Source organism: Clinocottus analis, unplaced genomic scaffold, assembly GCF_023055335.1.
Source record: "Clinocottus analis isolate CAN_PGR_092001 unplaced genomic scaffold, fCliAna1.0.p SCAF_17, whole genome shotgun sequence".
Lineage (NCBI taxonomy): Eukaryota > Metazoa > Chordata > Actinopteri > Perciformes > Cottidae > Clinocottus > Clinocottus analis.
The window spans coordinates 16,043,812-16,068,811 of NW_027175898.1; the positions used below are offsets into that span (position 1 = coordinate 16,043,812).

The 25,000-nt window shown below is 46.0% G+C and overlaps 2 protein-coding genes across 19 annotated transcripts in view; both read right to left on the reverse strand.

Moving 5' to 3' along the window:
- slc2a2 (solute carrier family 2 member 2) overlaps nucleotides 1-2,323 on the reverse strand; it is a 6,271-nt gene extending 3,948 nt beyond the window's left edge. Inside the window, exons 1-4 of one of the 2 annotated variants that reach the window (XM_068579955.1) lie at nucleotides 2,309-2,323; nucleotides 1,723-1,815; nucleotides 701-909; nucleotides 18-142 (exon numbers count right to left, since the gene is read on the reverse strand). In XM_068579955.1, the coding sequence (XP_068436056.1) occupies nucleotides 18-142; nucleotides 701-909; nucleotides 1,723-1,815; nucleotides 2,309-2,323 (442 nt within the window). Of the gene's footprint in view, nucleotides 1-17; nucleotides 143-700; nucleotides 910-1,722; nucleotides 1,819-2,308 lie in introns of both variants that reach the window. The other variant, XM_068579954.1, reaches the window with a different exon arrangement.
- A 457-nt stretch (nucleotides 2,324-2,780) lies between these two features.
- The window catches only part of tnika (TRAF2 and NCK interacting kinase a), a 57,427-nt gene continuing 35,207 nt past the window's right edge, over nucleotides 2,781-25,000 (reverse strand). Inside the window, exons 13-36 of one of the 17 annotated variants that reach the window (XM_068580634.1) lie at nucleotides 24,014-24,130; nucleotides 22,527-22,613; nucleotides 21,186-21,401; nucleotides 20,312-20,950; nucleotides 17,492-17,656; nucleotides 16,607-16,939; nucleotides 15,762-15,871; nucleotides 15,541-15,656; nucleotides 14,859-14,956; nucleotides 14,674-14,697; nucleotides 13,493-13,561; nucleotides 12,593-12,699; nucleotides 12,243-12,345; nucleotides 11,886-12,026; nucleotides 11,540-11,645; nucleotides 11,185-11,355; nucleotides 10,952-11,095; nucleotides 10,022-10,156; nucleotides 9,666-9,766; nucleotides 9,407-9,556; nucleotides 8,023-8,040; nucleotides 7,050-7,209; nucleotides 5,786-5,925; nucleotides 2,781-5,415 (exon numbers count right to left, since the gene is read on the reverse strand). In XM_068580634.1, coding sequence (XP_068436735.1) covers nucleotides 5,332-5,415; nucleotides 5,786-5,925; nucleotides 7,050-7,209; nucleotides 8,023-8,040; nucleotides 9,407-9,556; nucleotides 9,666-9,766; nucleotides 10,022-10,156; nucleotides 10,952-11,095; nucleotides 11,185-11,355; nucleotides 11,540-11,645; nucleotides 11,886-12,026; nucleotides 12,243-12,345; nucleotides 12,593-12,699; nucleotides 13,493-13,561; nucleotides 14,674-14,697; nucleotides 14,859-14,956; nucleotides 15,541-15,656; nucleotides 15,762-15,871; nucleotides 16,607-16,939; nucleotides 17,492-17,656; nucleotides 20,312-20,950; nucleotides 21,186-21,401; nucleotides 22,527-22,613; nucleotides 24,014-24,130 — 3,534 coding nt within the window. In that variant the 3' untranslated portion in view covers nucleotides 2,781-5,331. The remainder of the gene's footprint in view (nucleotides 5,416-5,785; nucleotides 5,926-7,049; nucleotides 7,210-8,022; nucleotides 8,041-9,406; nucleotides 9,557-9,665; nucleotides 9,767-10,021; nucleotides 10,157-10,951; nucleotides 11,096-11,184; nucleotides 11,356-11,539; nucleotides 11,646-11,885; nucleotides 12,027-12,242; nucleotides 12,346-12,592; nucleotides 12,700-13,492; nucleotides 13,562-14,673; nucleotides 14,698-14,858; nucleotides 14,957-15,540; nucleotides 15,657-15,761; nucleotides 15,872-16,606; nucleotides 16,940-17,491; nucleotides 17,657-20,311; nucleotides 20,951-21,185; nucleotides 21,402-22,526; nucleotides 22,614-24,013; nucleotides 24,131-25,000) is intronic. The other 16 variants (XM_068580638.1, XM_068580639.1, XM_068580636.1 and 13 more) reach the window with 16 other exon arrangements.

The window sequence follows — 25,000 nt, forward strand, 5'->3', positions numbered from 1 at the left end:
GCGTGCTTAAAGCGTACCGCAGTAAAAGCCCATGACGGCGCGGCCGGAGATGATCATGATGTGAGGTTTCCACATCCTGCACAGACCCATGAGCAGCCCGGCGGCCACGGCCAGAACGTTGACCATTAACATGCCCTTAATCCTGCGAGACAGAGAGAGGAAGACAAGGCGGCGAGTAAGAGCACTAATATGGCTTTACTCCTTGTTTAGCCCTTTTATATCAGGTCACACGGTACAAATCAAGAAAAAAAAACATGTTAGGCGCCAAATTTAACATATAAATCAGGGCTGTAATAAGATATAATCTCCATGTACAACCTCTAAGCACAACTCCTTAATGCTGACCCTTTAAGGCCTTTTTGTTCATGCATCTCAGTTCATGAGTGCACTGCAGGTGGATTTGCAATATCAGTATAAACTTGTCATGCACATAAATACATTTCTTTTCGTTTAAATGCATGCTTCTGTACGCACATCTGCTCATATTTGCAAAGACAAACTTGGATGCATGAAAACATATGCCCTGTTATAGCATTAAACGTGTGCTGCAAATTATACCAAACTGAAGTTCCTTAAGCTTAAAGGTGACTATAAGATTTGCCTCCCTTTCCTTCTACTCTCCATCCTTCTTCATAAGCCGTTATTTTACTGCAGTTATATCCCTTTTCCATTTCCGTTCTTGTCATCTTTCCTTCCTCACCTCCCTCTCAGGTCTCCCACAAACCCCACCAGGAAGGAGGACAGCATGCCGCCGATGGAGAAGATTGCCACCGACAGCGACCAGTACATGACCACGGCAGGGTGCTGCCCCACATCCAGGAACTCGTCTTCTTCTGTGGTGTTTCCTGACAGGACGCCGGCCCTCTCTGACCACACCCCCAGCGCCAGCCCATAATGCTTTTCAATGACCTGCAAACATCAAGGTACGATCAAAAGGCAGACACACAATATGTTTATCCGTAATTGTGACACTTGTTATGTAACTTAACGTTTTATGAAGGGAGATGTGGGTTGAACAGAAGGTTCAACATGGCATCTCTTGTGTTAACGGGTCGGTTTTGACCCGTGTCTTAAATCAGCTGTAAAATCCACGAAAAACAATAATCCATCATCCAAGTTGTTTCTCATCTCTTGGTTACCTTGTTAGACCTCTTATCCATGAACATATTGTTTTACATTTTGATATTTTTGGTGTGGGCCTCTGGGCCTTTTCTTTGCCTGGATAACCCTCGATTTCACTTAAAAAAATGTTAAAATGAACCTCAAGAGAATCATATGAATAAATAAATGGTTGTTGTGTTACCTGGCTATTACTGAGGGGTACTATAACACATCTCTTCAATACATTTGTTTTATTTATTATTACATTTTAACATCTATGCCGTTATGAGTCAATTTGGACCCATGTATATTTGCTTTTAGAAAAAGGATAAAAAGTATTTTTTTCAGCAATATAACTTTAATACAAACACAAAATAAAAAGCAGAACAAGCTATAACACAACATATATATTTGCAAAGTCAAAAAACAACAAATCTTATGTTTATAACTGGGTTTATAACTTTTTTATTTAGTTGAAATAGAGGTTCCTGACAAAGTCAAAAAGATGCAATAAACGCATTTTATGTGGTTCTTTTATGCATTTAAAACCTAAAACGGGTCGGCCCCTAACACAGGAGGAAGAATGAAGCAGCGAAGGCTGTGTTAAAGTGGAGTCTTTACCTTCTGGGGCGCGTTGATGACTCCGAGACTGTAGCCATACTGCAGGGAGGACAGCACTGCTGTGAACACAGCCAGGGCTAACGTACCCGTTAGCTGCTGCAGGAGTGGAAAGTAGTCATTCAGATAAGGCGCACACACACACACACACACACAGACACACAAGGATGGATGAACAAACAGACACTCTAACGTCTGTGAGAAGACGAGTCACTCATCTGTACTCGCTGGTCACCAATAAAAGTGGACATATTAATTTACTTTAATTTATTACTGCTTCATGCACTATTTTTGGACAATCATAACAGTGCTCGGAAGTTACATGAGGATGCTGAAATTAAACATTTTGCACGTGCTACAGATCCATAATTCATCACGATCCCAACACACTGATGGAGAGAGAGCTGCTGGTTTTTACAGGTGCAAGTGGTACATGCAACCTGAAGCTTTGCATGTCAGCGATACGCCGATATCAGACCACCTGCTTTGCCAATACTGCTTTCTTAATTTAGAATGAAGACATGTAGAATAAGTCAACATTTTTTTTAAATACATGTAAAGAAAGGGACTTGCCAAAAAACTGCTTTACCTTTGCCGAGTCCATGACAGGTCCAGAGTGTCAGCCAGCGGGTAATGATCAATGAAAGCTGCACGCTCGATCACGCTGTGTCCACTCACCAGCCACTTAACACATGCATGCACACATGCACTCTTATGTATCCTCTATATACACAAACGAACACATTACTATTGAAGGTGTCCAGTTTGTGTGTGTGTATGTGCGTGGTGTTTCATATTGGTACATTGTGGACAATGATATACTGTTTATTGCAATTAATAATAGAATACCAAATACCATGTTGTTGCTCAGATTCTCTCTTTATCTCTCTTTATCTCTCTCTCTCTCTCTCACACACACACAGTTAATAATATACTTGAGGGAAGGACACATAGTCTGAGGGTCAATGCTGATAATAATGTGCAAACTGACAACAAAAAAAGTCTCACAATTCACAAGAAAAAAACACACACACACAACTTCAGAAGCATAATGCTCTAGTTTCATTTATTTCTCTCTTACATTATCTCTTTTACAAAACAAATAAATCCCCAAACAGGACATTAGTAATGCTCTTTCAAAAATAAAGAAAACAAGCAGTAAACAGAATTAAGAAAACAGTGGTTTTGTCTTTGAAAGGAGAGTCTTCAGTGTAATGACCGTCAGCCTGTGAATTCTGTGATGGACAAAAATAATAAGAATAATGCCCCATTCAGACTTGCTCATACTCACAATTACATGCGTGCGCGCACACACACACACACACACACACACACACACACACACACACACACACACACACACACGGAAGACAGTGTTTTTTCTTCAGCTCGGCTTTTTATTGCTAAATCGTGAGCAGCGTCTGTGTGGAAGTGTAAAAAAAATCATATATATGACTGAATTTAAAAAAAACTTGATTTATTGAGCCTTCCGTTTGTTAACCACATGCCAACATGGCAGGCCAGACCTGCAAAACACCCAACAGGGGAAGAAAGAAAAGACTAAATCTGCATTACAGTGTTCTCCAATGTGGATGAGTATGCTTGAACTAGTCCACCCTCAACAGTGTTATACGTTTAATAAGGAGAGATACAGTTATTACGAAAGAAATTGCACGGTTTTATCGTACCATATTCAGTTAATTGTTTCAAATAAATCAAGTCTTAACGCATATCTCACTTAGAAGAGACAGATAACATCAGTTATGTGTTGAAGTTAGACAATAACACACACACAAGAATAAAAATCAATAAAAGTGTTAATTAATAACATGAGCGATCATCTGTTGACCTCCATTTTTTTTCTTCGTTTTGCTTACATCATGCCAGGCACTGTACAAACAGGGAGGAGCCAAACCAATTAGAAGAACCAATCAGGGAAGAGCATGATTAAAAAAAACACCACAGCTTTCTCTAAGGAGATCTCTCACATGCACACACACAGTATTCTGGATCGCAGCTCATATCCTGTTGAGGTTAAAGTCATGATGAGCTTTTTCATATTCCCTCCAACAGCACGGCTGTATTTGTGAAAACATATGACACAGAACCGCGTTAAAGGAAAACCGCTAACACGCTTCAGAAAGAAAATCAACCTCTAATATTGCCTTTTTTATTTTTTAAATGCCTGATGTTGAGACACAAACTCATAAACTTCACACTAAGAAGATCACATTATAAATCTGCATGTGAACACACTCGGTGGTGCTTTGATCGCAGTCGGCTAAAAGTTCACACACAGAGACGGAATTACATGACTCTTTTTTTTTTTTTTTTTTTTTGGACATCAATTTTAATGTACCACTTTGATTCAAACTCAACACACACACATTCATAGAAAAAAAGCATGGGGCGTGTCTCGACACTCTTCTGAAGCTCGTGGGAGGTGTTGAGGTCCCCACGGGGACACAAGTCCCCACACGGCTGTGTGCATTCAGGTCAAAGTCCCCACCGGCATAGAGGAACAAGAACATACGCGCGCGCACACACACACACACACACACACACACACACACACACACACACACACACACACACACACACACACACACACACACACACACACACTCTCCTGATTTCAGAAACACAGATGTGCTGAACATTTCATCACGCTTCAAAGACCCAATCGACTCGGTCACAGAAAAAAAAGAAGAGAAAAGAACAGAAATTAAAAAAAAGAAGGAATGAACAAAATGACGCTCTCATTGTTCATTTAATATTACAGTATATCTGATGCAGCACCTTTAGAGTTTAAAGACGTAAGAGTGAAAACCGGTAGAGTCATGGTGAGGATGGTGATGGGGATGATGAGGGAGAGGAGAGGAGATAAGGACAGACCAGTGATTTTGTTTTAAAGGGACGCAGACGCCATCTTTGCATACTGTGACGGCAGGTCGTCTCACCGCATCTCTGTCGGCGAAGAGTAATCGAACTCTGAATCACAGGAGGAGGAGGAGGAGGATGCAAAATCAATCCAGGCGGTCCGCTTTCACCGCCGACACCCAGAGACCGGTGCGTCGCCCCTCAGCCGCCCATACTTTAGAAGTATAGATTTGAAATTTGTATTAAATTGTATTCATCTCCTCCTCCGACCACTGAGGTGCAGATAGGAAGTGAGGAAAACAGAGGAAGTGGTTTGACAAAGGATTGCACAAAAAAGTGATGGCTAGATCTACTCGGAGTGGATTTAGTGGAAGGCAAAGGGAAAGAGAGATGTGTGGAGTGTTTCTCTACAGCCGTTGTTCACTTGAATGCAGTTGCAGACGGAGGAAGAGAATATTTGGAAAGTCAGTGGCACCAGTTTGTCGGTCGGTTGCGAGGCGGCGGCGGCGTCCTCCTGCGAGACCCGACTCACTCCAGGGCCGCGAGGCTCTTTATCTAGAAAATAAGATCTTTGTTGTTTTGCTCTACGGTAACTTTTTGTTGTTTTTTTTCTTCTTCCCTACACGCAGGTTTTTAAGTCTCTCCAGTGTTGATTAAAAGAGTTCACTCGGTGGCTTCTCGGGGGGCCAGGAGGGAGCGAGGCCGATGGGAGAGGGAGGCGGGGTGAAGCCATCACCAGTTCATCATCGAGCTTCTGTTGAGGGTCATGAAGAAAACTTGGCTGCTTCCTCCAGAACGCACCGAAGCAAAGAATACCTGCAGAGAAAGAGAGAATATTACAACCATAAATATTTCCATTACTCTTTTTTTTCCCCTCAATGACTGCAGGTTAAAAATAATTGTGGTGAGATTTCATGACTAGGGTTGCGTTAGCTGAGAATTAACGGTTCATATCTACAAATAATACATTTTTTTTGATTAAATGCATGCACATCTGCTCACATTTGCAAAGACAAAGTTGGACGCATGAAAACGTATGACCTGTTATAGCATCAAACGTGTGCTTTTTGTTCATGGGCCTGTGTAGGATCGATGCAAATTATACCAAACTGAAGTTCCTCAAATCATTTAGCAGCAACAGATTAGAGTCACTGAGAGTCAGAGAGTGTGTTATTGGTTTTCTCACCTTGTCGTTGCGCTCACAAAGGAACTTGAGTCTCTGGGCTCTCTTGTGCATAAAGACTCCGTCCAGGTGGCCGGTCTCCACAGAGCGGATCTCGATGGCTTTCTCGCCCCAGCCCATGATCTGATTGGAGTGGATGTAGGCTGGGAGAGAGGACGATGTCATATTTAATTTATATATATAATGTTTACAACATTCGTTTACAACTGCATGATAAATAAATACACCATCGCATTGTAAAATGACGGTAGATTTAAAGGTGTAGTACCACTAGCTGTCACAAGAGGGCAGTGAAGTGCTTTCCTGTTAAAGCAGCGCTCAAACGAACAGTGATTTTCTTTCTTCTCTGCAGCTCTGAAAAGCCTTTCCTGTGAAGGGCTGATGTTATGAACAGATTTTTTAATCCAATTAAACCTCAAATGAACCCCACTACCCATTAGTTCAGTTCTCAGAAAACTCACTCAACGTTTCATCTGCATCGCAACCCACTTACACGAGAAATGGGTATTAAAATATATCTATATTTTGAATTTACATCCTTTGAACCGGGTGTTTCTCTATAAAATCCTCTTAAATGCAACATGAAAACAACATGACCTTTTAACCGAAGGACAAAAGAGACTCAGATTATTTAAACTAAAATATGTGCACTTTTTTTTCTCCTATTAACAGATAAAACAATAATAATAACAACTTTTCAACTGTAGAAGCTGTAAAACACTGTCGTTCAATTCATTACACTCAAGAGTTTATCTGCTAACTTACTTTGTAACTGACGTGTAGCTAATGTCGGCTAATGTTAGCCAGTAGGGAGCTAGTAGGTAGTGCCGTTAGCGAATGTTAACCAGTAGCTACTGCTAGCTGATGTGAGCCAGTAGCTACTGTTAGCTAGTAACAGATAGTGGCTAATGTTAGCCAGTAGCTACTGCTAGCTGATATGAGCCAGTAACTACTGTTAGCTAGTAACAGATAGTGGCTAATGTTAGGCAGTAGGGAGCTAGTAGGTAGTGCCGTTAGCTAATGGTAGCCAGTAGCGACTGCGAGCTGATAACAGCCAGTTGCTACTGTTAGCTCGTAACAGATAGTGGCTAATGTCAGCCAATAGCTACTGCAAGCTGATATTGACCACTTGCTACTGTTAGCTAGTAACAGATAGTGGTTAATGTTAGCAAACATTAGATAAACGGACTTCATGCCTTTTTTTTCTACGCGATCAAATATTATAATTTGTTTTTAGCATTATCGCTGCGCGACGTGACCGACGTACCGACGGAGGTGGGCATCTCGCCCCACTGCAGCACCACGTCCTTGGTGATCCGCCCGTAGGTGTTGACGTAGACGCCCTCGTCCTCGTAGCACAGCAGCATCTCCATTCCATCGGTTTTGGGGAGCACCACGATGGCATGGGGCGTCACCTGGCTCTGGATCTATCGCACAACACACGCACACACGCGTAAACATTTTTCAGGGGCTTTAATAAAATCGGTCAAACTTAATCATAATCTCATGGGCAGTTAATGCACTGGCATTTTGGCTGGCTCTTTGGCACCCCCGCATACTGTAATCCTCTAAAAAGCAACCGTATCAGGAGCATTGAGTGCATTAAAAAGGTTCAGACTTTGGCTCGTCGTCCACGGAAAAAACAACAATCTGACCTTGATTAACAGGAACAACAACAGAAACACACACAAACACACACACACACAGCTTGAATCTGTGGACTTTTACCCCAAATATACCCCAGAGATAACCCCATTATTAGCAGCCAGCGGGCTCTCCTGAGGTGTGACTCAGAAACCCACACTTCAGGAGCACAGCCGGGGATCGTATCAGTAAAATGGAGTGAAAAGGTGATGGAAAAACTCATCTTCGCCCACAAGAAACTGCATCCACGCCAAAAAGAATTACGCCAAAATTGCAGCGCTCTCATTGCCACTTGTCCGGCAGCAATGCACTGACGGACTTTAAATCAAGGTAAAGCAAATCATTCATTTAAAATATGTGGAATTAGGCTTTAATTATGCAATACCGTGTACATCTGCGCTGACCCGTATGGTGTCTCCTGTGGGTAAGATGAATTTATTCATGCGACCTGTTTTCTAGCTACGTTGTCCATTAATCTCTACTCTAATGAACTGGACGGCACATGGACACATTTAGTACTTGTGTGCATCCACTACTGGGATTTTCATCACTATTTACTATTGATCTAGTCTAAAGGGTGGATGGCAGGACGTCACCTTCGTCTGTTTGGCACACTGCAAAGAGAAGTTGGCAGGGAAGGAGAGAGAGAGAGAGAGAGAGTTAAAGAGAGAGCGAGAGAGAGAGAGAGAGAGAGGCAGCATGGATTAAAGACACAATCACCTCCAGAGGAATCTTCTTTTCAGAGTAAAGCACGGGGGCTTAATCCCCACATCTGTATTTAGCCGTTTTATTTAGCCGTTTATAGATTTACTGAAATATTGCCGCGAAATCTGGAGTTTGGCTCAACAGTTTGAGCCCGATTTGGGTGCAAGCGTGCGATTAGTGAAGCCACCGCGGAGACACACAACTAATCTGGATGCGAGCGCCAAAAAAAACAGCTGATTGTCATTCAAGCGCGCACACGCACGATTACAGATGGCGCACCTCGCCTCCACGAGCGATGAGCGGGTGACTGGAATGAATAACCATCGGGGAGAAGAGGTGCGCTCAATACGCCCGCCTTCTTTTGGTGACCTTTGTTGCAACAGGAATGATCTTTTTTTTAAGCAGCTACTACCGTAAAAGTCGGGTTACAAGGCGCTACTAGCGCTGTAGCGAGCAAGTGGTGCTGCTAGCTCTCCACTAGTGCTGCTGCTAGGGCTGCTGCTAGCTCTCCACTAGTGCTGCTGCTAGTGCTGCTGCTAGTTCTCCACTAGTGCTGCTGCTAGGGCTGCTGCTAGCTCTCCACTAGTGCTGCTGCTAGTGCTGCTGCTAGCTCTCCACTAGTGCTGCTGCTAGGGCTGCTGCTAGCTCTCCACTAGTGCTGCTGCTAGTGCTGCTGCTAGCTCTCCACTAGTGCTGCTGCTAGCTCTCCACTCGTGCTGCTGCTAGTGCTGCTGCTAGCTCTCCACTAGTGCTGCTGCTAGCGCTCCACTAATGCTTCTGCTAGCTTTCCGCTAGTTCCCTGCTAGCTCTCCGACAACCTTCGAAGGTAGCGGGACCAGCCCCGGCTCGAAGCCGACGCGGGCAGTAGCAGCAGCAGCTAGCAGGGAGCTAGCAGCAGCGCTAGGTATAGGAGCGGCTTGTAATCAGACTTTTACAGTACTTATTGACTTTCCACTACAAGGAGTGCTTCAGTAATTTGAGCTCCATTCGGTGTACTGAGCGTCGACAGGCCGAGCCCAGAGCGCCATATTTAGCCAACTAAAATAGTATCGGATAAAAAGAGCATGAAGCACCCGTCAGTCTTCTCACTTGCGCGACAGGAAATCAATCACATGGGGGGGTAATTTGTCAGGAAAAGTCATCGCATTCCTCGAGAGACGGCGCGTGAGTCACGGCTGACCTTGGCACAGGAAATAGATCAGCAGGAGGAACCGGAGGAACCGGAGGGAAGAGAGACACAGAAACAACGCACAAAAAAAGCCAACGCGCACTCACATGCGAGGGGATGTAGATGTCGTACGGGTTCCCTGAGTCCACGTCGATGACGTGGAAGCCCACGCTGGAGCCGTAGATGACCTTCAACCTCTGACCTTCCTCCACCGTCAGGTCGACCAGCTGGGGGCGGTGCTGCAGCTCAGTGAAGGACTGAGGGAACAGAGAGGAGGAGGAGGATGTAGGACGCAGGAGGAAGAGGAGGTGTTCAGTGGATGGCGACATTGAGAGAAGTGTTGACGGACGTTCTTGAGCTTCATACCTTGAAGGCCATGAACTTGTGGTAGGGTTTCGGGGCCCAGGCGTAGATCTCCACAGAGTTCTTCAGAGCGATCACCAGGAACTTAATCCTCTCGTATTTAACTGGAACAGTTTAGTCGGCACACGCGTGAGTTAAAGGTAAAATGCAGTAAAACTACAATATGTTCTGTTTCATGCCATCTGAATAAACACATCACTCTCTTTTCCGGCTGAAAATGTTCCAGCTGGTTTGGGATTTAATCCTATTTAAAGTAAATATCAGCTCAGAATCCGGCCTAAATATCAACCTTTACACATGTAATTCCTATTAATTCCTTCATTCATGCGATACACACACACAGACACACACATCCTTACCAACTTTATAATGCACACAGCCCTCCAGCTCCCCGACGGTGATCCAGCCCTGCTTCTTCTCCACTTCCGGGTCGTTGTGCAGTATTCGGTTCCTCAGCCAGGACAAGTAGTAGACGCGCAGCTTGTTCTTCTTCCCTGAGAGGACAGAGGAACAGACGTGAGAGAGAAGACACAGGAACGCAGCGCTAAAATATATTAGAAACCATATTACAAAGCATTTATGGTTGAAAAATAGATAAAATACAGCGCCGTGCCATCAGTGTCTGATTTAATATTGAATATATACAATTCAGTTTCTTAAGTTACACTTAATATAATTTAGAATGTACATTTTTATATTTATTAAATAACATTTTTGAATGGATAATAATTTTAAATATATTTATTTTACAAAACAATGGCCGAAAAAATTGGTCAGAAAAATTCCCTTACATGAGAATACAAAAAAATGCTGTTTTCTTGCAGAATGCTATTTGTTGAGGATACCAATACATAATTATCATTATCATTTTTTAAATATATATATAATAATTTTTTTAATATTCAAAAATATATGTATAATCAAAATTTAAAAAATCTAAATATATATGTAAATATATATATATTCAAATATATATAATCTGAAATAAAAAAAATGTTTATAAAAAAAAAATCTTTTTTTAATTAAAAAAATATACAGAGAAATTATTGAAAAATTATTAAAAAAGAAATAAAAAAGAAAAAGAAAAATCATCATCAATAAAAGACAAAAACAATATAGAACAAAATTTAAAAAAGCTTCCTCCCACTTTTCCACTTTTTTGCACTTTAACCATGAAAACCTCTCGCCCCCCCTGTTCAAAACCACAGCTCTATGTGACCTTGGATTTGACCTCTGAGAGGAATGCAAGGAGGCGCGCCCACACAGGAGTGTGATGCGCTTCAACCCACCAGATATGGTGACGAGCACGTTGAGCCCCTCCAGCACGTCCATCTGCAGGAAGCGCCGTCTGGTGATCAGGTTGTAGACCTTCCCCTGACCGCTCCGGTCCAGCAGCATCAGGCCGTTCTCCGTGCCCACCAGCAGGTTCACGCCTGCACGACACCGAGTCACAGACACAGAAGGATGTTTGTTGGCACCGTTCAGGCGTCCTCGATTAAACAAAAAGGACGCTCGCTCCTACCCCACAGCGCGGCGCACAGGATCTCGGAGTTGAAGCGCTTCTTGTACTTGCGGATCTCCGGCGTGTCGCTGTGGGGCCGGATGTTCGTCGGGTTGACGTTCACCACGGAGATCTTTCGGGCCTCGTTCAGCCGGGCCTGCTCCTGCCTCATCAGCTCGTTAGCGAACATGCCTGGGACACCACAGAAGAAGAAGAAGAAGAAGAAGAAGAAGAAGAAGAAGAAGAAGAAGAAGAAGAAGAAGAAGAAGAAGAAGAAGAAAACAAGTTGGCGAATTGATTCTTTTGCACAGCTGAGCGTGCACGATGTTGAACGGTGTGAAATGTGCAGCCGGAGCGTTTCCTGCGCTCTCTTTACCTTCCGTCAGGTTGTCCTCGTCCTCGTCGTTTTCACTCGGGGAGGTTTGATAGACGCGTGGATCAACGAATGGGGTGAAGGACGCTTTGGACCCGCCCAGACCAAACTGTAATGAGTGAAGCATAAATTACCTTCAATGTGTCATGTTAGTATCTACTACTAAAATGTACGCAATTAGGTTTTTTAAAAAGGACATTTATCTGGTTTTATTTAAGACCGGACATCAAATATGAAAAGTCATTAACACTTATTTAAATAACTTATGCGTAGATGATTTTTCAGTCATGCGTTATTATTTTCTTCATGCATTAATTTAACCCCGTGCACGCGTGTCCGTGTGTCTGACCTCGGCCATGTCGCCCAGTTCCTGCAGGGCTGAAGTGGGCGTGGCCGTGGGCGAGTTGCTCTGCTGCACCAGGTCGGGCAGGTTGCCGTGATTCCCAAACCCGTTGCTCTCGGCGTGGCCGCCCCTCCTCCTCTCCTCCGCCTGAGAGACGGAGAGAGAGAGAGAGAAAACAGAGAGAAAAGGTTGAGGAGAAAGTGAAAGAGAAGACGAAGCGGCGATAAAGAAGCCAAATGAGAGCAGTTTGATCGCAGGTTGTAAACAACAACTGTTTCCCCTTTTGTTTGTTTTCATTGCCGTCTCTGTAAATCAGTGCTGTGTGTGTGTCTGTGTGTGTGTGTGTGTGCACACATTCATCACCTCTCTCATCACCAGAGTGCCGTCCTTGGAGCTTTTGTACGCGTCTCCCAGAGAGTCCTCCGTCAGCCCTCCGTACGACTCTCCGCCGCTCTGCACCGCCGGCCTGCGACAGACAGACACACAAAAGACACACACACACACACACACACACACACACACACACGATTATTTACAAAGCACTTCTGCCAAAACTATACTGACAAGCCGCTGGCACGGCGTCACAATCCAAAAAGACACGCATCCCTCAACACAGATGAATACTGACAAGTCGAGCTTGAAATAACAAACCCCCAGAAACACAGTAACACAACACTCAGGCAGAGAACAACACAACCAGGGGACGGACTCACATGACGCGGGGGATGTCGCTCACGGCCACGGTGCCGTCGTGGCCCACCGTCTCCCCGTCGTCGTCGCTGCTCTCTGAATCTTCACTGGAGGACGAGTAGTCGGTCACCTTCATGACGCAAGAATCGAGATATTTGTATCGTCATACGCAGAGTTAAGGTACAAATTAGACGTAAAATGAAGGTGTGATGATGTTTTGTGTTCCTGTTTTATGTTGAAGCTCATGTGTCCTCTCTTCCCCTGCACTTCCTGCCCCTCTGATGTCTGATTGTCCCCTCATCTGTGTATTTAAACCCTGTTTGTCTTCTGCCCCAGTGTTGGATTGTACTGAGTTTTTTGTCCTGTCGGATCTCCGTTTTTTGTGATTCCTGTTTTTTTGTTTCTTCTATTTTTTTCCTCTCTTCCTGTTGGAGGTTTGTCCTTTAGTATTTTTTAAATAAACATTATTTTGCACTGTTGCTTTGGCATCTGGGTCCTCTTTCTTACCCACACCTGTAACATGAGAATCAAGAATACAACAAAAAGTGCTAAAAGTAAAAGCAAATATATTTTAAAAAAGGCACAAAAATATGAGAACAATATCTCACTGAGTGCATAAAGTGAAATATGTATTTTTGCAAATATTTCAAGTAGTCGGTAATGAAGTCCCAGCAGCAGCCGATGCAGGGACACGTAAACAAGGGTTTAAAATATGCATTCAACAGGTTTCTTTTGACTTTAAGCATGCACATGTGTCCATTTTATTGTTTTTTTACCTGATCTGTCATCTTATCTTTAGCTTCCTTGTGTTTTTATTTAATGCATTTATCTATTTCAGGCCAAACCAAATGCATACTACATATAACACTCGTCATCATCATCATCATCATCATCATCATCACTACCCATAAACGTCCTCGTACCTTGACTGGAGGCCTGCTGCCCTCCTCCACCCTCAGTTCTCTGAGTTCCTTGGCCAACGCACTGAGGTCCTGCAGAGAGCAACAGAAGAGGAGGAAGAGACAAAGTCAGTCAGTCAGTTCGTTCTGTGACTGAGAAAAACTCACAAGGACGAAGGGAGCAGAGCGAGCGGGGGGGCAAAGATGGAGGACGGACCCTCAGCGTCATCACGAAGACATCTGACATCCGGGTCTGCAAACACGGGCTAAAGATAAACCGCATAAGAGGCCTGTACCTCTTGTTCCCCGTGTTCAAGTCGTCGTATGAACCCCAAATGAGTTCTGATACTTATGATATCAATTTATATGACTATTTTCCAGATTTTCTTGGGAATAAAATGTACATTTTCCACAAACAAAAACACTTTTATACCATATTTTGATCATAACTATGAGCAAAATTGCCTCCTCGAGCGGTCCCCGAGTTGGTTAAACTGTTCACTTCAGGGCCTTAACAACAGCCCACATGCTAATAAGGCACCTTTTTGGAAAGATTAGGACCTAAAGAATCAGAATCTACAAAAACAAAGACAATCCAACAAAGCATTGGCATGTTAGGAAGGAGTTTCAGTCAAAAAACTGTGTCTTTCGGTTCAGAAATGGATTTTTTTTAATGCCAAAACAGTGTCCGATTCAGGCATGCTGGGTATTGAAACGTTCATTAGCTTCTGCATATGCTGCTGTACCCCCATGCCACCCCAGTCTATGGACCATCAAGTCATGCAGACGGAGGGGGAGGGAGGGGAGGAGGGAAGAGGAGGAGGGAGAGAGCGTCATACGCGGTGGGCTTACCAGCTCCTCCTGACCAGAGACCACGATAACAAAGAAACAGGAGAAAGAGATTCAGAAACTGTTCGGGTGCTCGGCAGCTCTGGTTGCACACACACACACCTTCGCGCACGCATGCACGCTCGCACAAGCACGCGTCCACACACGCTCTCTCAGGTGTGTGTGTGTGTGTGTGAGTGTGTGTGAAAGCACACATGCACCGCCGCCGGCATTGCGCCAAGATGTTTATTTTGAAGGTAAAGAAACGGACGTCCTCTTCTTGTGAAGTGAACTGCCTTCGCCATGCCAAGAGGGGGGAGAAGAGGCTCCGATGGAGGGAAGAGGAAAATAAAAAAGGGGACTCAAGTGTCACTAACCTCATCTATGGCTTTCTTATAGCTCTGAAGAACCAAAGAGAGGAAGCAAGAGAAAGAAAGAACCAGATGAATGGCAAGAAAGAAAAAAAAAGGGAGAAGAGGCCCGCAAAGAAGATTCCCAGAGAGGAGATTGCTGTGACAGAAAGTGTGTGTGTGTGTCTGTGTGTGTGTGTTGTGCGACTCACTGCAGGTCTGCTGGGTCTGGCTGATTCCCGGCCCTCCTCCTGCTTGGGCTTTGCCTCCTGATTGGCTCCTGGAGGGGATCCTCGCTGCTTGGCTTGACCTAGGAGAGTAACGACGGGTTTGACCTCCGGACGTTTCATCAGAATCACCCGAAAATATCCCACGCGTCATTTTGGGAAAATCCTATTTTAGGCCATAACTTGCACATTCATTACATATTTTTCAGGCTATTTTCTTGTGTTTTTCTTCCCCTATCTGTGCTTTTTCTTTCCTTTACACCTCAGCCATATTTACTGTCAGTCCCATTTGCAAAAAGACATCCGACCGACATGAAGGTGGAGCAATCCTACCACATGTCAACCTCTGCCTCTGCCATGCGTTTGTCAAGAGGGGATCCGTGCATATCTTAGACATCCCTCCGGCCTGCCGTCTGACACTCTCTCTCCCTCCCTCCCCCTCTCTCATTTCCTCTCCTCCACCTCTCCGGAGGCTGAGAGCAACAGGGCGCATCAGACGTGTTGATCCGAGCAGAACCGCGACTGACATCGTTCCCGCTGATAGCCTCTGAATCTTCCCCCGCGTTCGCATTTTGCACGCACGCGCGAGGCCATTTTTTAATTGTCTGCACGCCGGCGCGTCTCGCTATGTGTGCGTGCGCGTTCGTTTCGATGCATTTCGAGGTACCTCTCCTCTCGCCTGAGCCGCCCTGAGACGAAGGGGAGGAGGAGGACGAGGAGTTGGAGGAGGTTCTCTGCAGCATGGCGTCCAGGGAGAGCTCGGAGCGCCGCAGGTCTGGGTTGCTGAAACAGGTGGGGGAAAAATAAAATAAAAGTAACATTCAGTAGGAAAAGACTTTGGGTTAAAGGGTTATCTGCTCGTCGAAGGCGGCTGCAGTGTGTCGTTACCTGGCCCGAGTGAGCTGTGAACCTGAGCGAGGGTTCAGACCGGCTCCTCCTCCGTTAGGAGAGTTCTTCCTGACCAACGCTGGGGAGATGGACGTGGTCCTCTGGGGCACCTGGAACACACACACACACACACACACACACACACACACACAGGGTCACCATCACTGAGGAAGCTTGGTTTTTAAATCCCCCTGCGAGGAGTTAAAAGTGTCCAAAATATAATGTAATACATGTAATATCTCTAAAATACTACTTGTATATCTGGGGGATGTTGCTCGACTAGAAAGGACGACCAAACCAATGAGAAATCACCAACATTGAAATATGATTTGTACGAATAATTGTGTAAATAATACAACATTTTACAACAGAGGCGAGTCGTCAGCGCCTGCTAAACCTTCTCTGCTGGCCTTAACAGAATCACAAAGTTATAGCTATTTTATGATTTAATTTTTAAATGTTTTTTATATTTTTATAATTAAAAGTTTTAGCTATTTTATATTTATTAGCTTTTTATGAAAAAATACATATTTTAAAAAAAATTATAATTAAATTTTTTATTAATTTAAATTTTTATAATTGAAAGTTATAGCTATTTTATAACTTTTTTAATTTAAAAAATATATATAATTAAAAGTTATATCTCTTCTATAATGCAATTGTTTTTCACAAATACACAACATGTATTTTTATTATTTTTCCCTGTTAGCTTGTTTCCTCGTTGCACAGCTCTGTGCACTGACGGCCCGCCCGCTGACTCACAACAACACAAAAACAATGAATCAACAATTCATTTGTTGATTCACATCAGTGATCGTCTTCCTCTCTGAGTGTGATTCTCTGACCTTGGGTGGGAGATCCTCCTCCCTGAGCCAGGCGGTCCGGTCCCGATCTCGGTCCCGGTCCCGATCTCGATCCCGGTCTCGATCCCGGTCTCGATCCCGGTCTCGGTCTCGGTCTCGATCCCGGTCCCGGTCTCGGTCCCGGTCCTCTCTGCCCGCGGCGCGCTGCGGGGGTCCGGGCGTGTCCGAGGTCGGGTCTGAGTTCTGGCGCGGCATCTCGGGCCTCGGGGAGCTCACGCTGAGGCCGTCGCTCAGAGCCGAGCCCGTCTGGTCCTGCAAGGACTGGGAGCCGGACATGGAGCCCGAGTGGGTCTTCACCGGGACCAGGTGGGCCATCTGCAGGAGGAGGGAGGAGCGGTGGAGAGGAGGAGGGGAGGAAAAGGAGGAAAAAGGAAGGGAGAAACAGGACGGAGGGAGATAGAGAAAGATTAAGGAGGTTGTTTTCTCGATTTTACATCTTTCTTTAAATTCACCTTTTAAAGGCACTTGCATGTCATGTACATACACATGTTGTACACCAAACAGTGCAGAACAATCTCAGCTCTCTATATAATGAGGCACCATGGTCATAAGGCAAAAGTGTAAAGAGAAAATAAGACCCGAAAGCTGAAAAATTGAATCTTGATTTTGGAAATTCATATTTCGTGTGAAAACATAACTTTATTCAGGTGGTCGAACGGTTTCGGTGATGAAAATTAGTTTACCAAAGGCCTTAGGTTCACAAAAGCAGTGAAATATATAAATAAAATGGTAAATACATGTAAATAAATGTCTAAAACCAAATTTTGTATTATCGTTTTTTGAGATCAAGCATTATGGGGTTCACTAGAAAACACACTGAACTCTCACATCCCTTCCTTTTGCACACACACACACTCCCACACACACCTGTGGTTCGATGGAGCGGTGGGTGGGTGGGGTGCGGGCGGGCTGCATGCCGCCGCTGCTGAAGGACTCGGAGCGGGGAGGGAGGGAGGGGTCGGAGATGCGGTTGGACACTTTGTGCTGCAGCGCTGGGGAGCTCTGTCTGTTCAGCTTGGAGCGCTCCTCCACCTGAGAAAGGGGGGGGGGGGGAGGAAGGAAGGAAGGAAGGGGGGAGGGGTCAGACACACCACGGTCATTCACAGCCAACCAATCAGCACGCTTGATCCTCCACGCACCCCCTATACGAGCCACCGGACAATCTTACTATCACGCTGTGGGACGGCTGTGGGATTTATCATATGTGATGTTGTGCTTTCTGTAATCTGTAACCCCCATTTTTTTTAAAATGTCCTTGAACCGAGATAAAACTGCACCGCCGAGAAATTCAGTGGAAGTCTTTTTGTTTGGGTCGTTTATTTCCTCCCGTTTCCCATCTTTGTGTCCCCCCTCCCTCGTTGGTTGCATCTGCATGACCCACATACAGTGGAGGAGTCAGAGTGTCTGGTGGCTGCCGGGTGGAAAGGTCAAGAATTATCCCTAATCTTCCCCAGCGGACGCCACATTCGACCCAAAATCATATGTGTGTGTGCGAAGGTGGCGTGTACACACACACTGTGCAAACCCCGGTTGTTTTTAGAGCGTCGACGCCAACGAGCGCCAAATATCTGCCAGTGAGGAAAGGCAAAGGAAAGCTCTGCTCTGCCGGTGTAATCAGATTATCAGATTATCCGCTGTGCGGCGAGAGAGAAGGCGCCCAGCTGCCCCTCCAATCACACTTTCCCTCCGCTCCTCGGGCTCGAAACAATGGACCCGGCGTTCGCCGGAGGGGTTGAGTCGTGGCTCAGCGGGGCGTAGTGTCAATTGCCCTGCAGGTAAACATCCGTGTGCAATGAGCACGATCCCCTTTGGAGGCTTTCTGTAATACCACATGAGCTCATAATCTCGTGGGAGGGATTATTCAGGATTATGACCTGGGTCAGAACAACTATGCAATGCTGTGTCATTCCTCAAATCTTTGTTAGTTGCTCGCTAGGGAGTCAACTACAACTACAACTATATATATATATATATATAGTGGCAGAAAATGTCTCAGATACTTTGTTAGTTGCGACGACAAAGACATATTCGCACTGATCCAAGTTTAATCTGTTGATGTTTACGCGCTGAAGGTCAACAAACATCAACTGACCTTCAAAAGATAGACAGAGGTTAGTACGAGAAGAACATATCGAGTGTTTTTTTGGGGGGTTTTAGCCCAAAAGCTCTCGGAGAGTCCAAGAGGTTAAAAACAGGAAAGTTAACATCTACATTAAGAGAGGAAGAAAAAGATGAGGGAGGAGAGCAGATGGAGGGACAGAGGGCGTCCCTCAAAGGATCCAGGTTTTTGCTAGAAGGATCCCAGCACCACCACCAGCACCACCAGCACCACCACCTGTCAGCACCCGTCACCAGGCGGGAGTCCATGGAGTGGTTGACTGACCTAAAAAGAAGATATGAGGAGGAGGAGCGGGTTTTCCCCCCCGGTGAGGTCCACACCAATGTGGCTGAGGGCGCCGGGATGCCCTGGTGCATTGTGGTTCACTGGATGGTGGGGGGGTGGAGGAAAGGTAGGGGGGGGGGGGTTGACTAAACTACACTATGGTGAGAGGCGAGACTAGAAGCTGCCGCTGGCTCCTCTCCTCTGGATCTCAGTCCCAGTGGATTTTTTATTATTTTTAAGTATTAGAGAAAAGCCCATCAGAATAAAATACACTTTGAGAAGACCGTAGATATATTTACAGATTAATTACGCACGTTAATGTGCATTTATATACAAACACACACACAAACACACACATTTTATGCTCTTTTAGTTCTATCTTTGTGAATTTATCTTGGATTAATTTCATTTGCAGTGAGAACATATTTGATTGAAGGATGAGGATTAGCTGAAGAAGCAGTAGACGTTTTGATTGATTTATACAGTTTTATGTCAAGGGAATCATATTGCTATTTTTACTTTTGCTATTTAATTGGATTTTGGGGTCTTACAAAATGGCCGTACTAAAATGGTGTGTCGGTGCCTCTACAGGTGTGCTTTTGGATAGACGGGTCCTACGGCGGCGCACCTATGAGTGCGATGCAGATCTGGTTCTGAGATCCAAGGGGCGAGCCGCGCGGGGAGCCGTGGGGGCTGGACACGGGCGACACGAGGACGGGGCACCCGGCGCAGTTGGGCAGGATGAGGCGGGCGTGGAAAGGCGCCATTTTGGAAACGAGGGTGTCGGGTGAGAACGGAGGGGAGAAGCTACTGCCGGACAGCGTGCCGGAGGACGAGGGCGAGATCTGCGAGGAAGAACCGCCGAACCAGGAAGTCGGGCAGGTCGGAGAGGAAGGTGACAAGTGGTTCCAGGAGGAGCTGCTCCTCAGATTGACCTCGGACAGGTGGTGTTTGAGCGCGTCGGCCGGCGCCGACGCGCTGAGGTTGCACGAAGAGGATCTGCCTCTCTCTTGGCCGTCGTCAGGATTGGAAAGGCAGAGGAAGGGGTTGTTGTTGAAGTCGGGGACTTGAAGAAAAGAGTCGGGTGAGTACGAGTGCCTGGTTCTAGGTGGGGGGGGGAGGAAGAGGGCGTTGCCGGGGAAGGACGGAGCGACGGGATCGGTCGGGGCCTCCCGGGTCGAGCCCACCGTCAGCCTCTCGCAGCTGACGGACGACCTCGTCCTCCCGACCCGAAACTCAGGTTCTACGTCTACGTCTATTCTACGGCGAGGCGAGTGCGACCGGTTGCGGTGAGAGCCACTGACCGCCAGCATGGAGACAGAGTTAGAGCCGGACTGAGGTCCCTGGGCGGGTCCCTGGGCGGGTCCCTGGGCGGGTCCCAGGGCGGGTCCCTGGGCGGGTCCCTGGGCGGGTCCCTGGGCGTGCCCTGGCGATTGAGGGCGAGGTTGCAGGGCCTTAAACTGCAGGTCTGGAGCCATCAGCCCCTGGATGGCCGCCGGCCCGGAGATAGAGAAGGGCCTGCCCCTGGGCTTCTCCTTCTGGGGCCCCAGAGGATACGGGTTGGGCGCCGGGTTAGACTGGCCGGCCGGCCCTTGACTTTTGCTTGGCCCTTTGCCGGGAGCCTGGCTCTTCTCCTGGCGTGCCCCGTGACCGAGTTTCTGAGCCCTGAGCTCCCTGACCTGCTGACTTATCTCCTGCTTCAGCCCCGGGTCGAGGGGCCCCTCGGGGTCTAGCGAGATGCATATGTTGGGGACGTGGGCGGGGAGGGGCGGGTTGGCGTAGTGGGACTGCGATCGCCGAGGAGCCTGAGCCCTGCACGCGGCGGCGTGAGCGCCGGGGGGCGGAGCCGGTTGGTTGAACGACTGGTGGTGACGTAGCTGGGGACGAGGAGGGTTACTCTGAACATGCTGCTGCTGCTGCTGCTGCTGCTGCTGTTTCGGGACCTAGGAGTCAGGAGTCAGGAGGAAGGTGAGCGACACAGCAAAACACAAAAGTAGACAAGGCACACTGTGATTATCGGAGCGTCCCACCGGACTGCCGGCTCGAGTGAGACCTCCTGAACAAGATGGCGACAACGGGAGTGAATCGTCTCCGATACGTTCTTGTATTTAGGGTCACTACTTTTCTTTTTACTCACTTTTTCCTCACTCGGGAAGATTGTAACTTGCTGAGACGTACCTCTTTGGCCCAGGCGGGCTTGTCAGTAGGATTGCTGATATCTTTGTAGTGGTAAAGCGGCTTCTTCTCCGCTTGCCGTCCATCCTGCTGCTGCTGCTGCTGCTGCTGCTGCTGCTGCTGCTGCTGCAGAGACACCAGGTAGGCTCTCTCCTGGTGGAGCTGCCGCTGCAGCCGCTCCGCCTGCCGCTGCTCCTCGATCTGCTTACGCTTGTACTCCTGGAGGCACAACAGAGGGAGATGAGAGGACAGGAAGGCAAAGACCGAGAGGAGGGGAAGAGGGGATGAGGAAGAGGAGGGAGTGAGAGACACCAGAGATCCACAACAAAACAGGCGGGGAATTATTGCACAATTTTCTCAAATAGTGAGAAAATTAGGCGCAAAAGTTGACAGAGATCAACAGCAACAATTAGGCGCAAAAGTTGCACATAATTCCTAAATGTGTGGAGTTCAATGCTTTAGGAAAGAAGCTAGTCTAAGAAACAGGATGTAGTGCATATCACAAACTGCGTCGTTGGCCTGACAGAAAGTAGTGAGAGTCACAGAGGTCAACAGCAACAATTAGGCGCAAAAGTTGCAAATAAATCCTAGATGTGTGGAGTTCAATGCTTTAGATAACTTGAATAGTACACAGTACATATGTTTGGCAGAAGCCAGGCTTATCTAAGTAACAGGATGCAGCTTATTTCACAAACTGCGTAGTTGGCCTGACAAAGGACAAGTTTACAGAAGGTCAACAGCAATAATTAGGCGCAAAAGTTGCAAATAATTCCTAGACGTGTGGAGTTCAATGCTTCAGGACGACTTGAATGGTTGTCCTAAACGGTGAGCGAGTCATTTGCGCCGTTAACCTCTCAAAGCTTTCGTTTTTTGTGTGTGTTATCTGCGAATAAATTGTGTCACGAGCCTGTTTCAAACGTCAGATTGGAGCAGTGCGTGAGCAAACGCTGCAAAAACAGAACAAATCAAAACACAAAAGCGGGTGTACGGAAAAACATGAACACGCACACCTTTGAAAAATTGCAATCACGACAAGGAAAGGCTGATGATGGATTATGGGAGGAGGGGGATTATCGGTGCGTAAAGCATTGGCAAATCTCATGAGACGAAGGGGAGAGGAAGGTGGAAACCGAGAGGGAAGAAAAGATGGCGGAAGTAGAAGTAACACTGGGTTTCAATATATTTCTCTTTCCAAATTTGATACCAGGAGCAGCAGACAAACCACTAAACTGTCGCCCTCGATATGAGAAAACCCCCTTGAGGAATCCTCTGTGCAACATGCAGCGGGGATGGGTGGATGGAGAGGGGGCGGGGTCACAGCACAGGGGGAGGAGCTACAGTTACCATCAGTAACGCCTGTTCTTGAAGTAGCTGCTGCTGGAGGATCTCTAACTGCCTCTGCTCCTCCTCCAGCTGTCTACGGATATACTCCTGAGCAGCGCGGCGGCACAGGGAGATAGAAATAGACCGAGAGGAGAAAAAAAATCAGGAAATCTGAACATTCAAAAACACTCAAGAGAGAAAGAGAGGAGAGAGAAAAAAGACAGATACAGTGAAGATAATCTCCTGCGGTAGCTGTGAATGAGGAGAGGAGATGAGAGACCATGTCCTCGAACAAGCGTACAAAAGGAGATGTGACAAAGAGATGGAGAAGAAAGAACAAGTATCTTTCGGGAGGAGAGTAACGGAGAGATGAAGAGCGACGAGGAGAGGCAGAAACATCTGAAGTTCAAAGAGAGGACGAGGGAAAGAAAGCAGGAGGAGATGAAAACTACCGGGAAGAAATCAATCAGAACGCATGCAAGAGCAGAATCAAAGGCGGGAAGAGGATCCCGAAGAAGAGGAGGAAGAGGAGGAGGAACACACAGGGAACACGACAACACCTCGTTAGATCATCTCCTCTCTGACGGGATTAGACTAGGACACTTCCTGTACACAGACATGGATTAAGCTTTGATGAATAACGGAAGAAAAAGCTGAAGTTTCTGCGCTATTCCTGTAATACTTCAAATGTTAATTGTGCATCTTTAAAAACACTTTTTCTCTTTTATAAAAGAGCGTGCAACAAATACAGCTGAGGAGGTATTTGTTGATTTGATAATTGGGATGATTAGTTTAATCTTATTTCACAATAAATCAACAACTCAACAGTGCCTTCTGATATTTTGTAAGACCATGAAAACACATACACACACACAGATAGATAGATAGATAGATAGATAGATAGATAGATAGATAGATAGATAGATAGATAGATAGATAGATAGATAGATAGATAGATAGATAAGAAAAGATGAGTAATATACTCAGGTGACCTGAAAATTGACTAAATATTGTAAAGAGCGATATTAATTCACTTTATTTATTTACTTATTCATTTTGTACTGGGTTTTTTTGTCATTTACGATGTTTTGTCGCGTTTTTTGTGAACTGAAGAAAAAAAAAAAAAGATAAAAAGAAATAACATAAAAGTCGCCTCATGACGCCATGTGCTCGGGCTTATTGGATCCGTCTGCACGCTGCGAGTTAAAAAGTTTTAGAAGGTGCAATAAAATAATAATAATATATGAAATGAGAAAGTTTAATGTCTCTGCAGGAAAGATCCAGGAGCTGGAAAGAAGAAAGTGCATCGTCAGATTGAAAAATGGTCCAAACGTCAGGAACTGAAATCCTGAAGAAGAAAAGGAAAACATGAGGATGTCGCCGGTAAAAGGAAACAGAAAGAGGGACTCAGTCCTGCCTCCATGCAGCCTGTGTTTCAGTGTGACATCACAGGAAGTGTATTCCATGCAGCCTGTGTTTCAGTGTGACATCACAGGAAGTGTATGGACCTGCTCTCTCTCGGCGTGCCTCCTCTCCTCCTCTCTGCGGAGCTGCTCCATTTCCACGTAGCGCCTCCTCTGCTCCCCCTCGTGCTGCTTCCTGATCTCCCGCTCTCGCTGCTGCTGCTGCCGGGATTGAAGCACACGAGCAACGACTCAGGACTCCAGAATGAAGAAATCACGCCTCACACACACACACACTCACACACACCTGTGACACAGAACTCATTTGATCATCTTCCCTTTGAAATACAAGGAATTCCTTTCTGAACATGTCTCATGTGTCTTTGCGTACAAATACACTCACATATGTATGTGCAAACACATGTATTTGCTCACACGGAGACAGTCACACACACTCACACACACTTGGCCGCGAGTGGAGGGGTCATGTTAGCTGAGTCGCGTCACGGTGCTTAGCCGGGCGTTGGGAGGCGAACCCTTGTGGTAACCCAGAGAGAGCACACAGATTATGGGCTCAGGATTTTCCTCTGTAAACCCGCTCTCTGGAACTAAGAGAGGGAGGCTGGTGGAAGGCTGTGCACGTGTGTGTGTGTGTGTGTGTGTGTGTGTGTGTGTGTGTGTGTGTGTGTGTGTGTACCGCTCTCCCTCTCTCCTGCAGACACTATGTTTGCAAACATGATTGAAAGTGTTTAACCCGAGAACACTAATGTTAAAAATAGTCACACTATCACTAACGCCGGGTGACTTACAGCAGGAAGACACGCCTACCTTGAATAAGACACACCCACCTTCAACCAGACACACCTACCTTTACTAAGACACTCCTACCTTTACTAAGACACTCCTACCTTTACTAAGACACACCCACCTTTACTAAGACACACCCACCTTTACTAAGACACTCCTACCTTTACTAAGACACACCTACCTTCACTAAGACACTCATACCTTCACTAAGACACTCATACCTTCACTAAGACACTCATACCTTTACTAAGACACTCCTACCTTCAATAAGACAAACCCACCTTT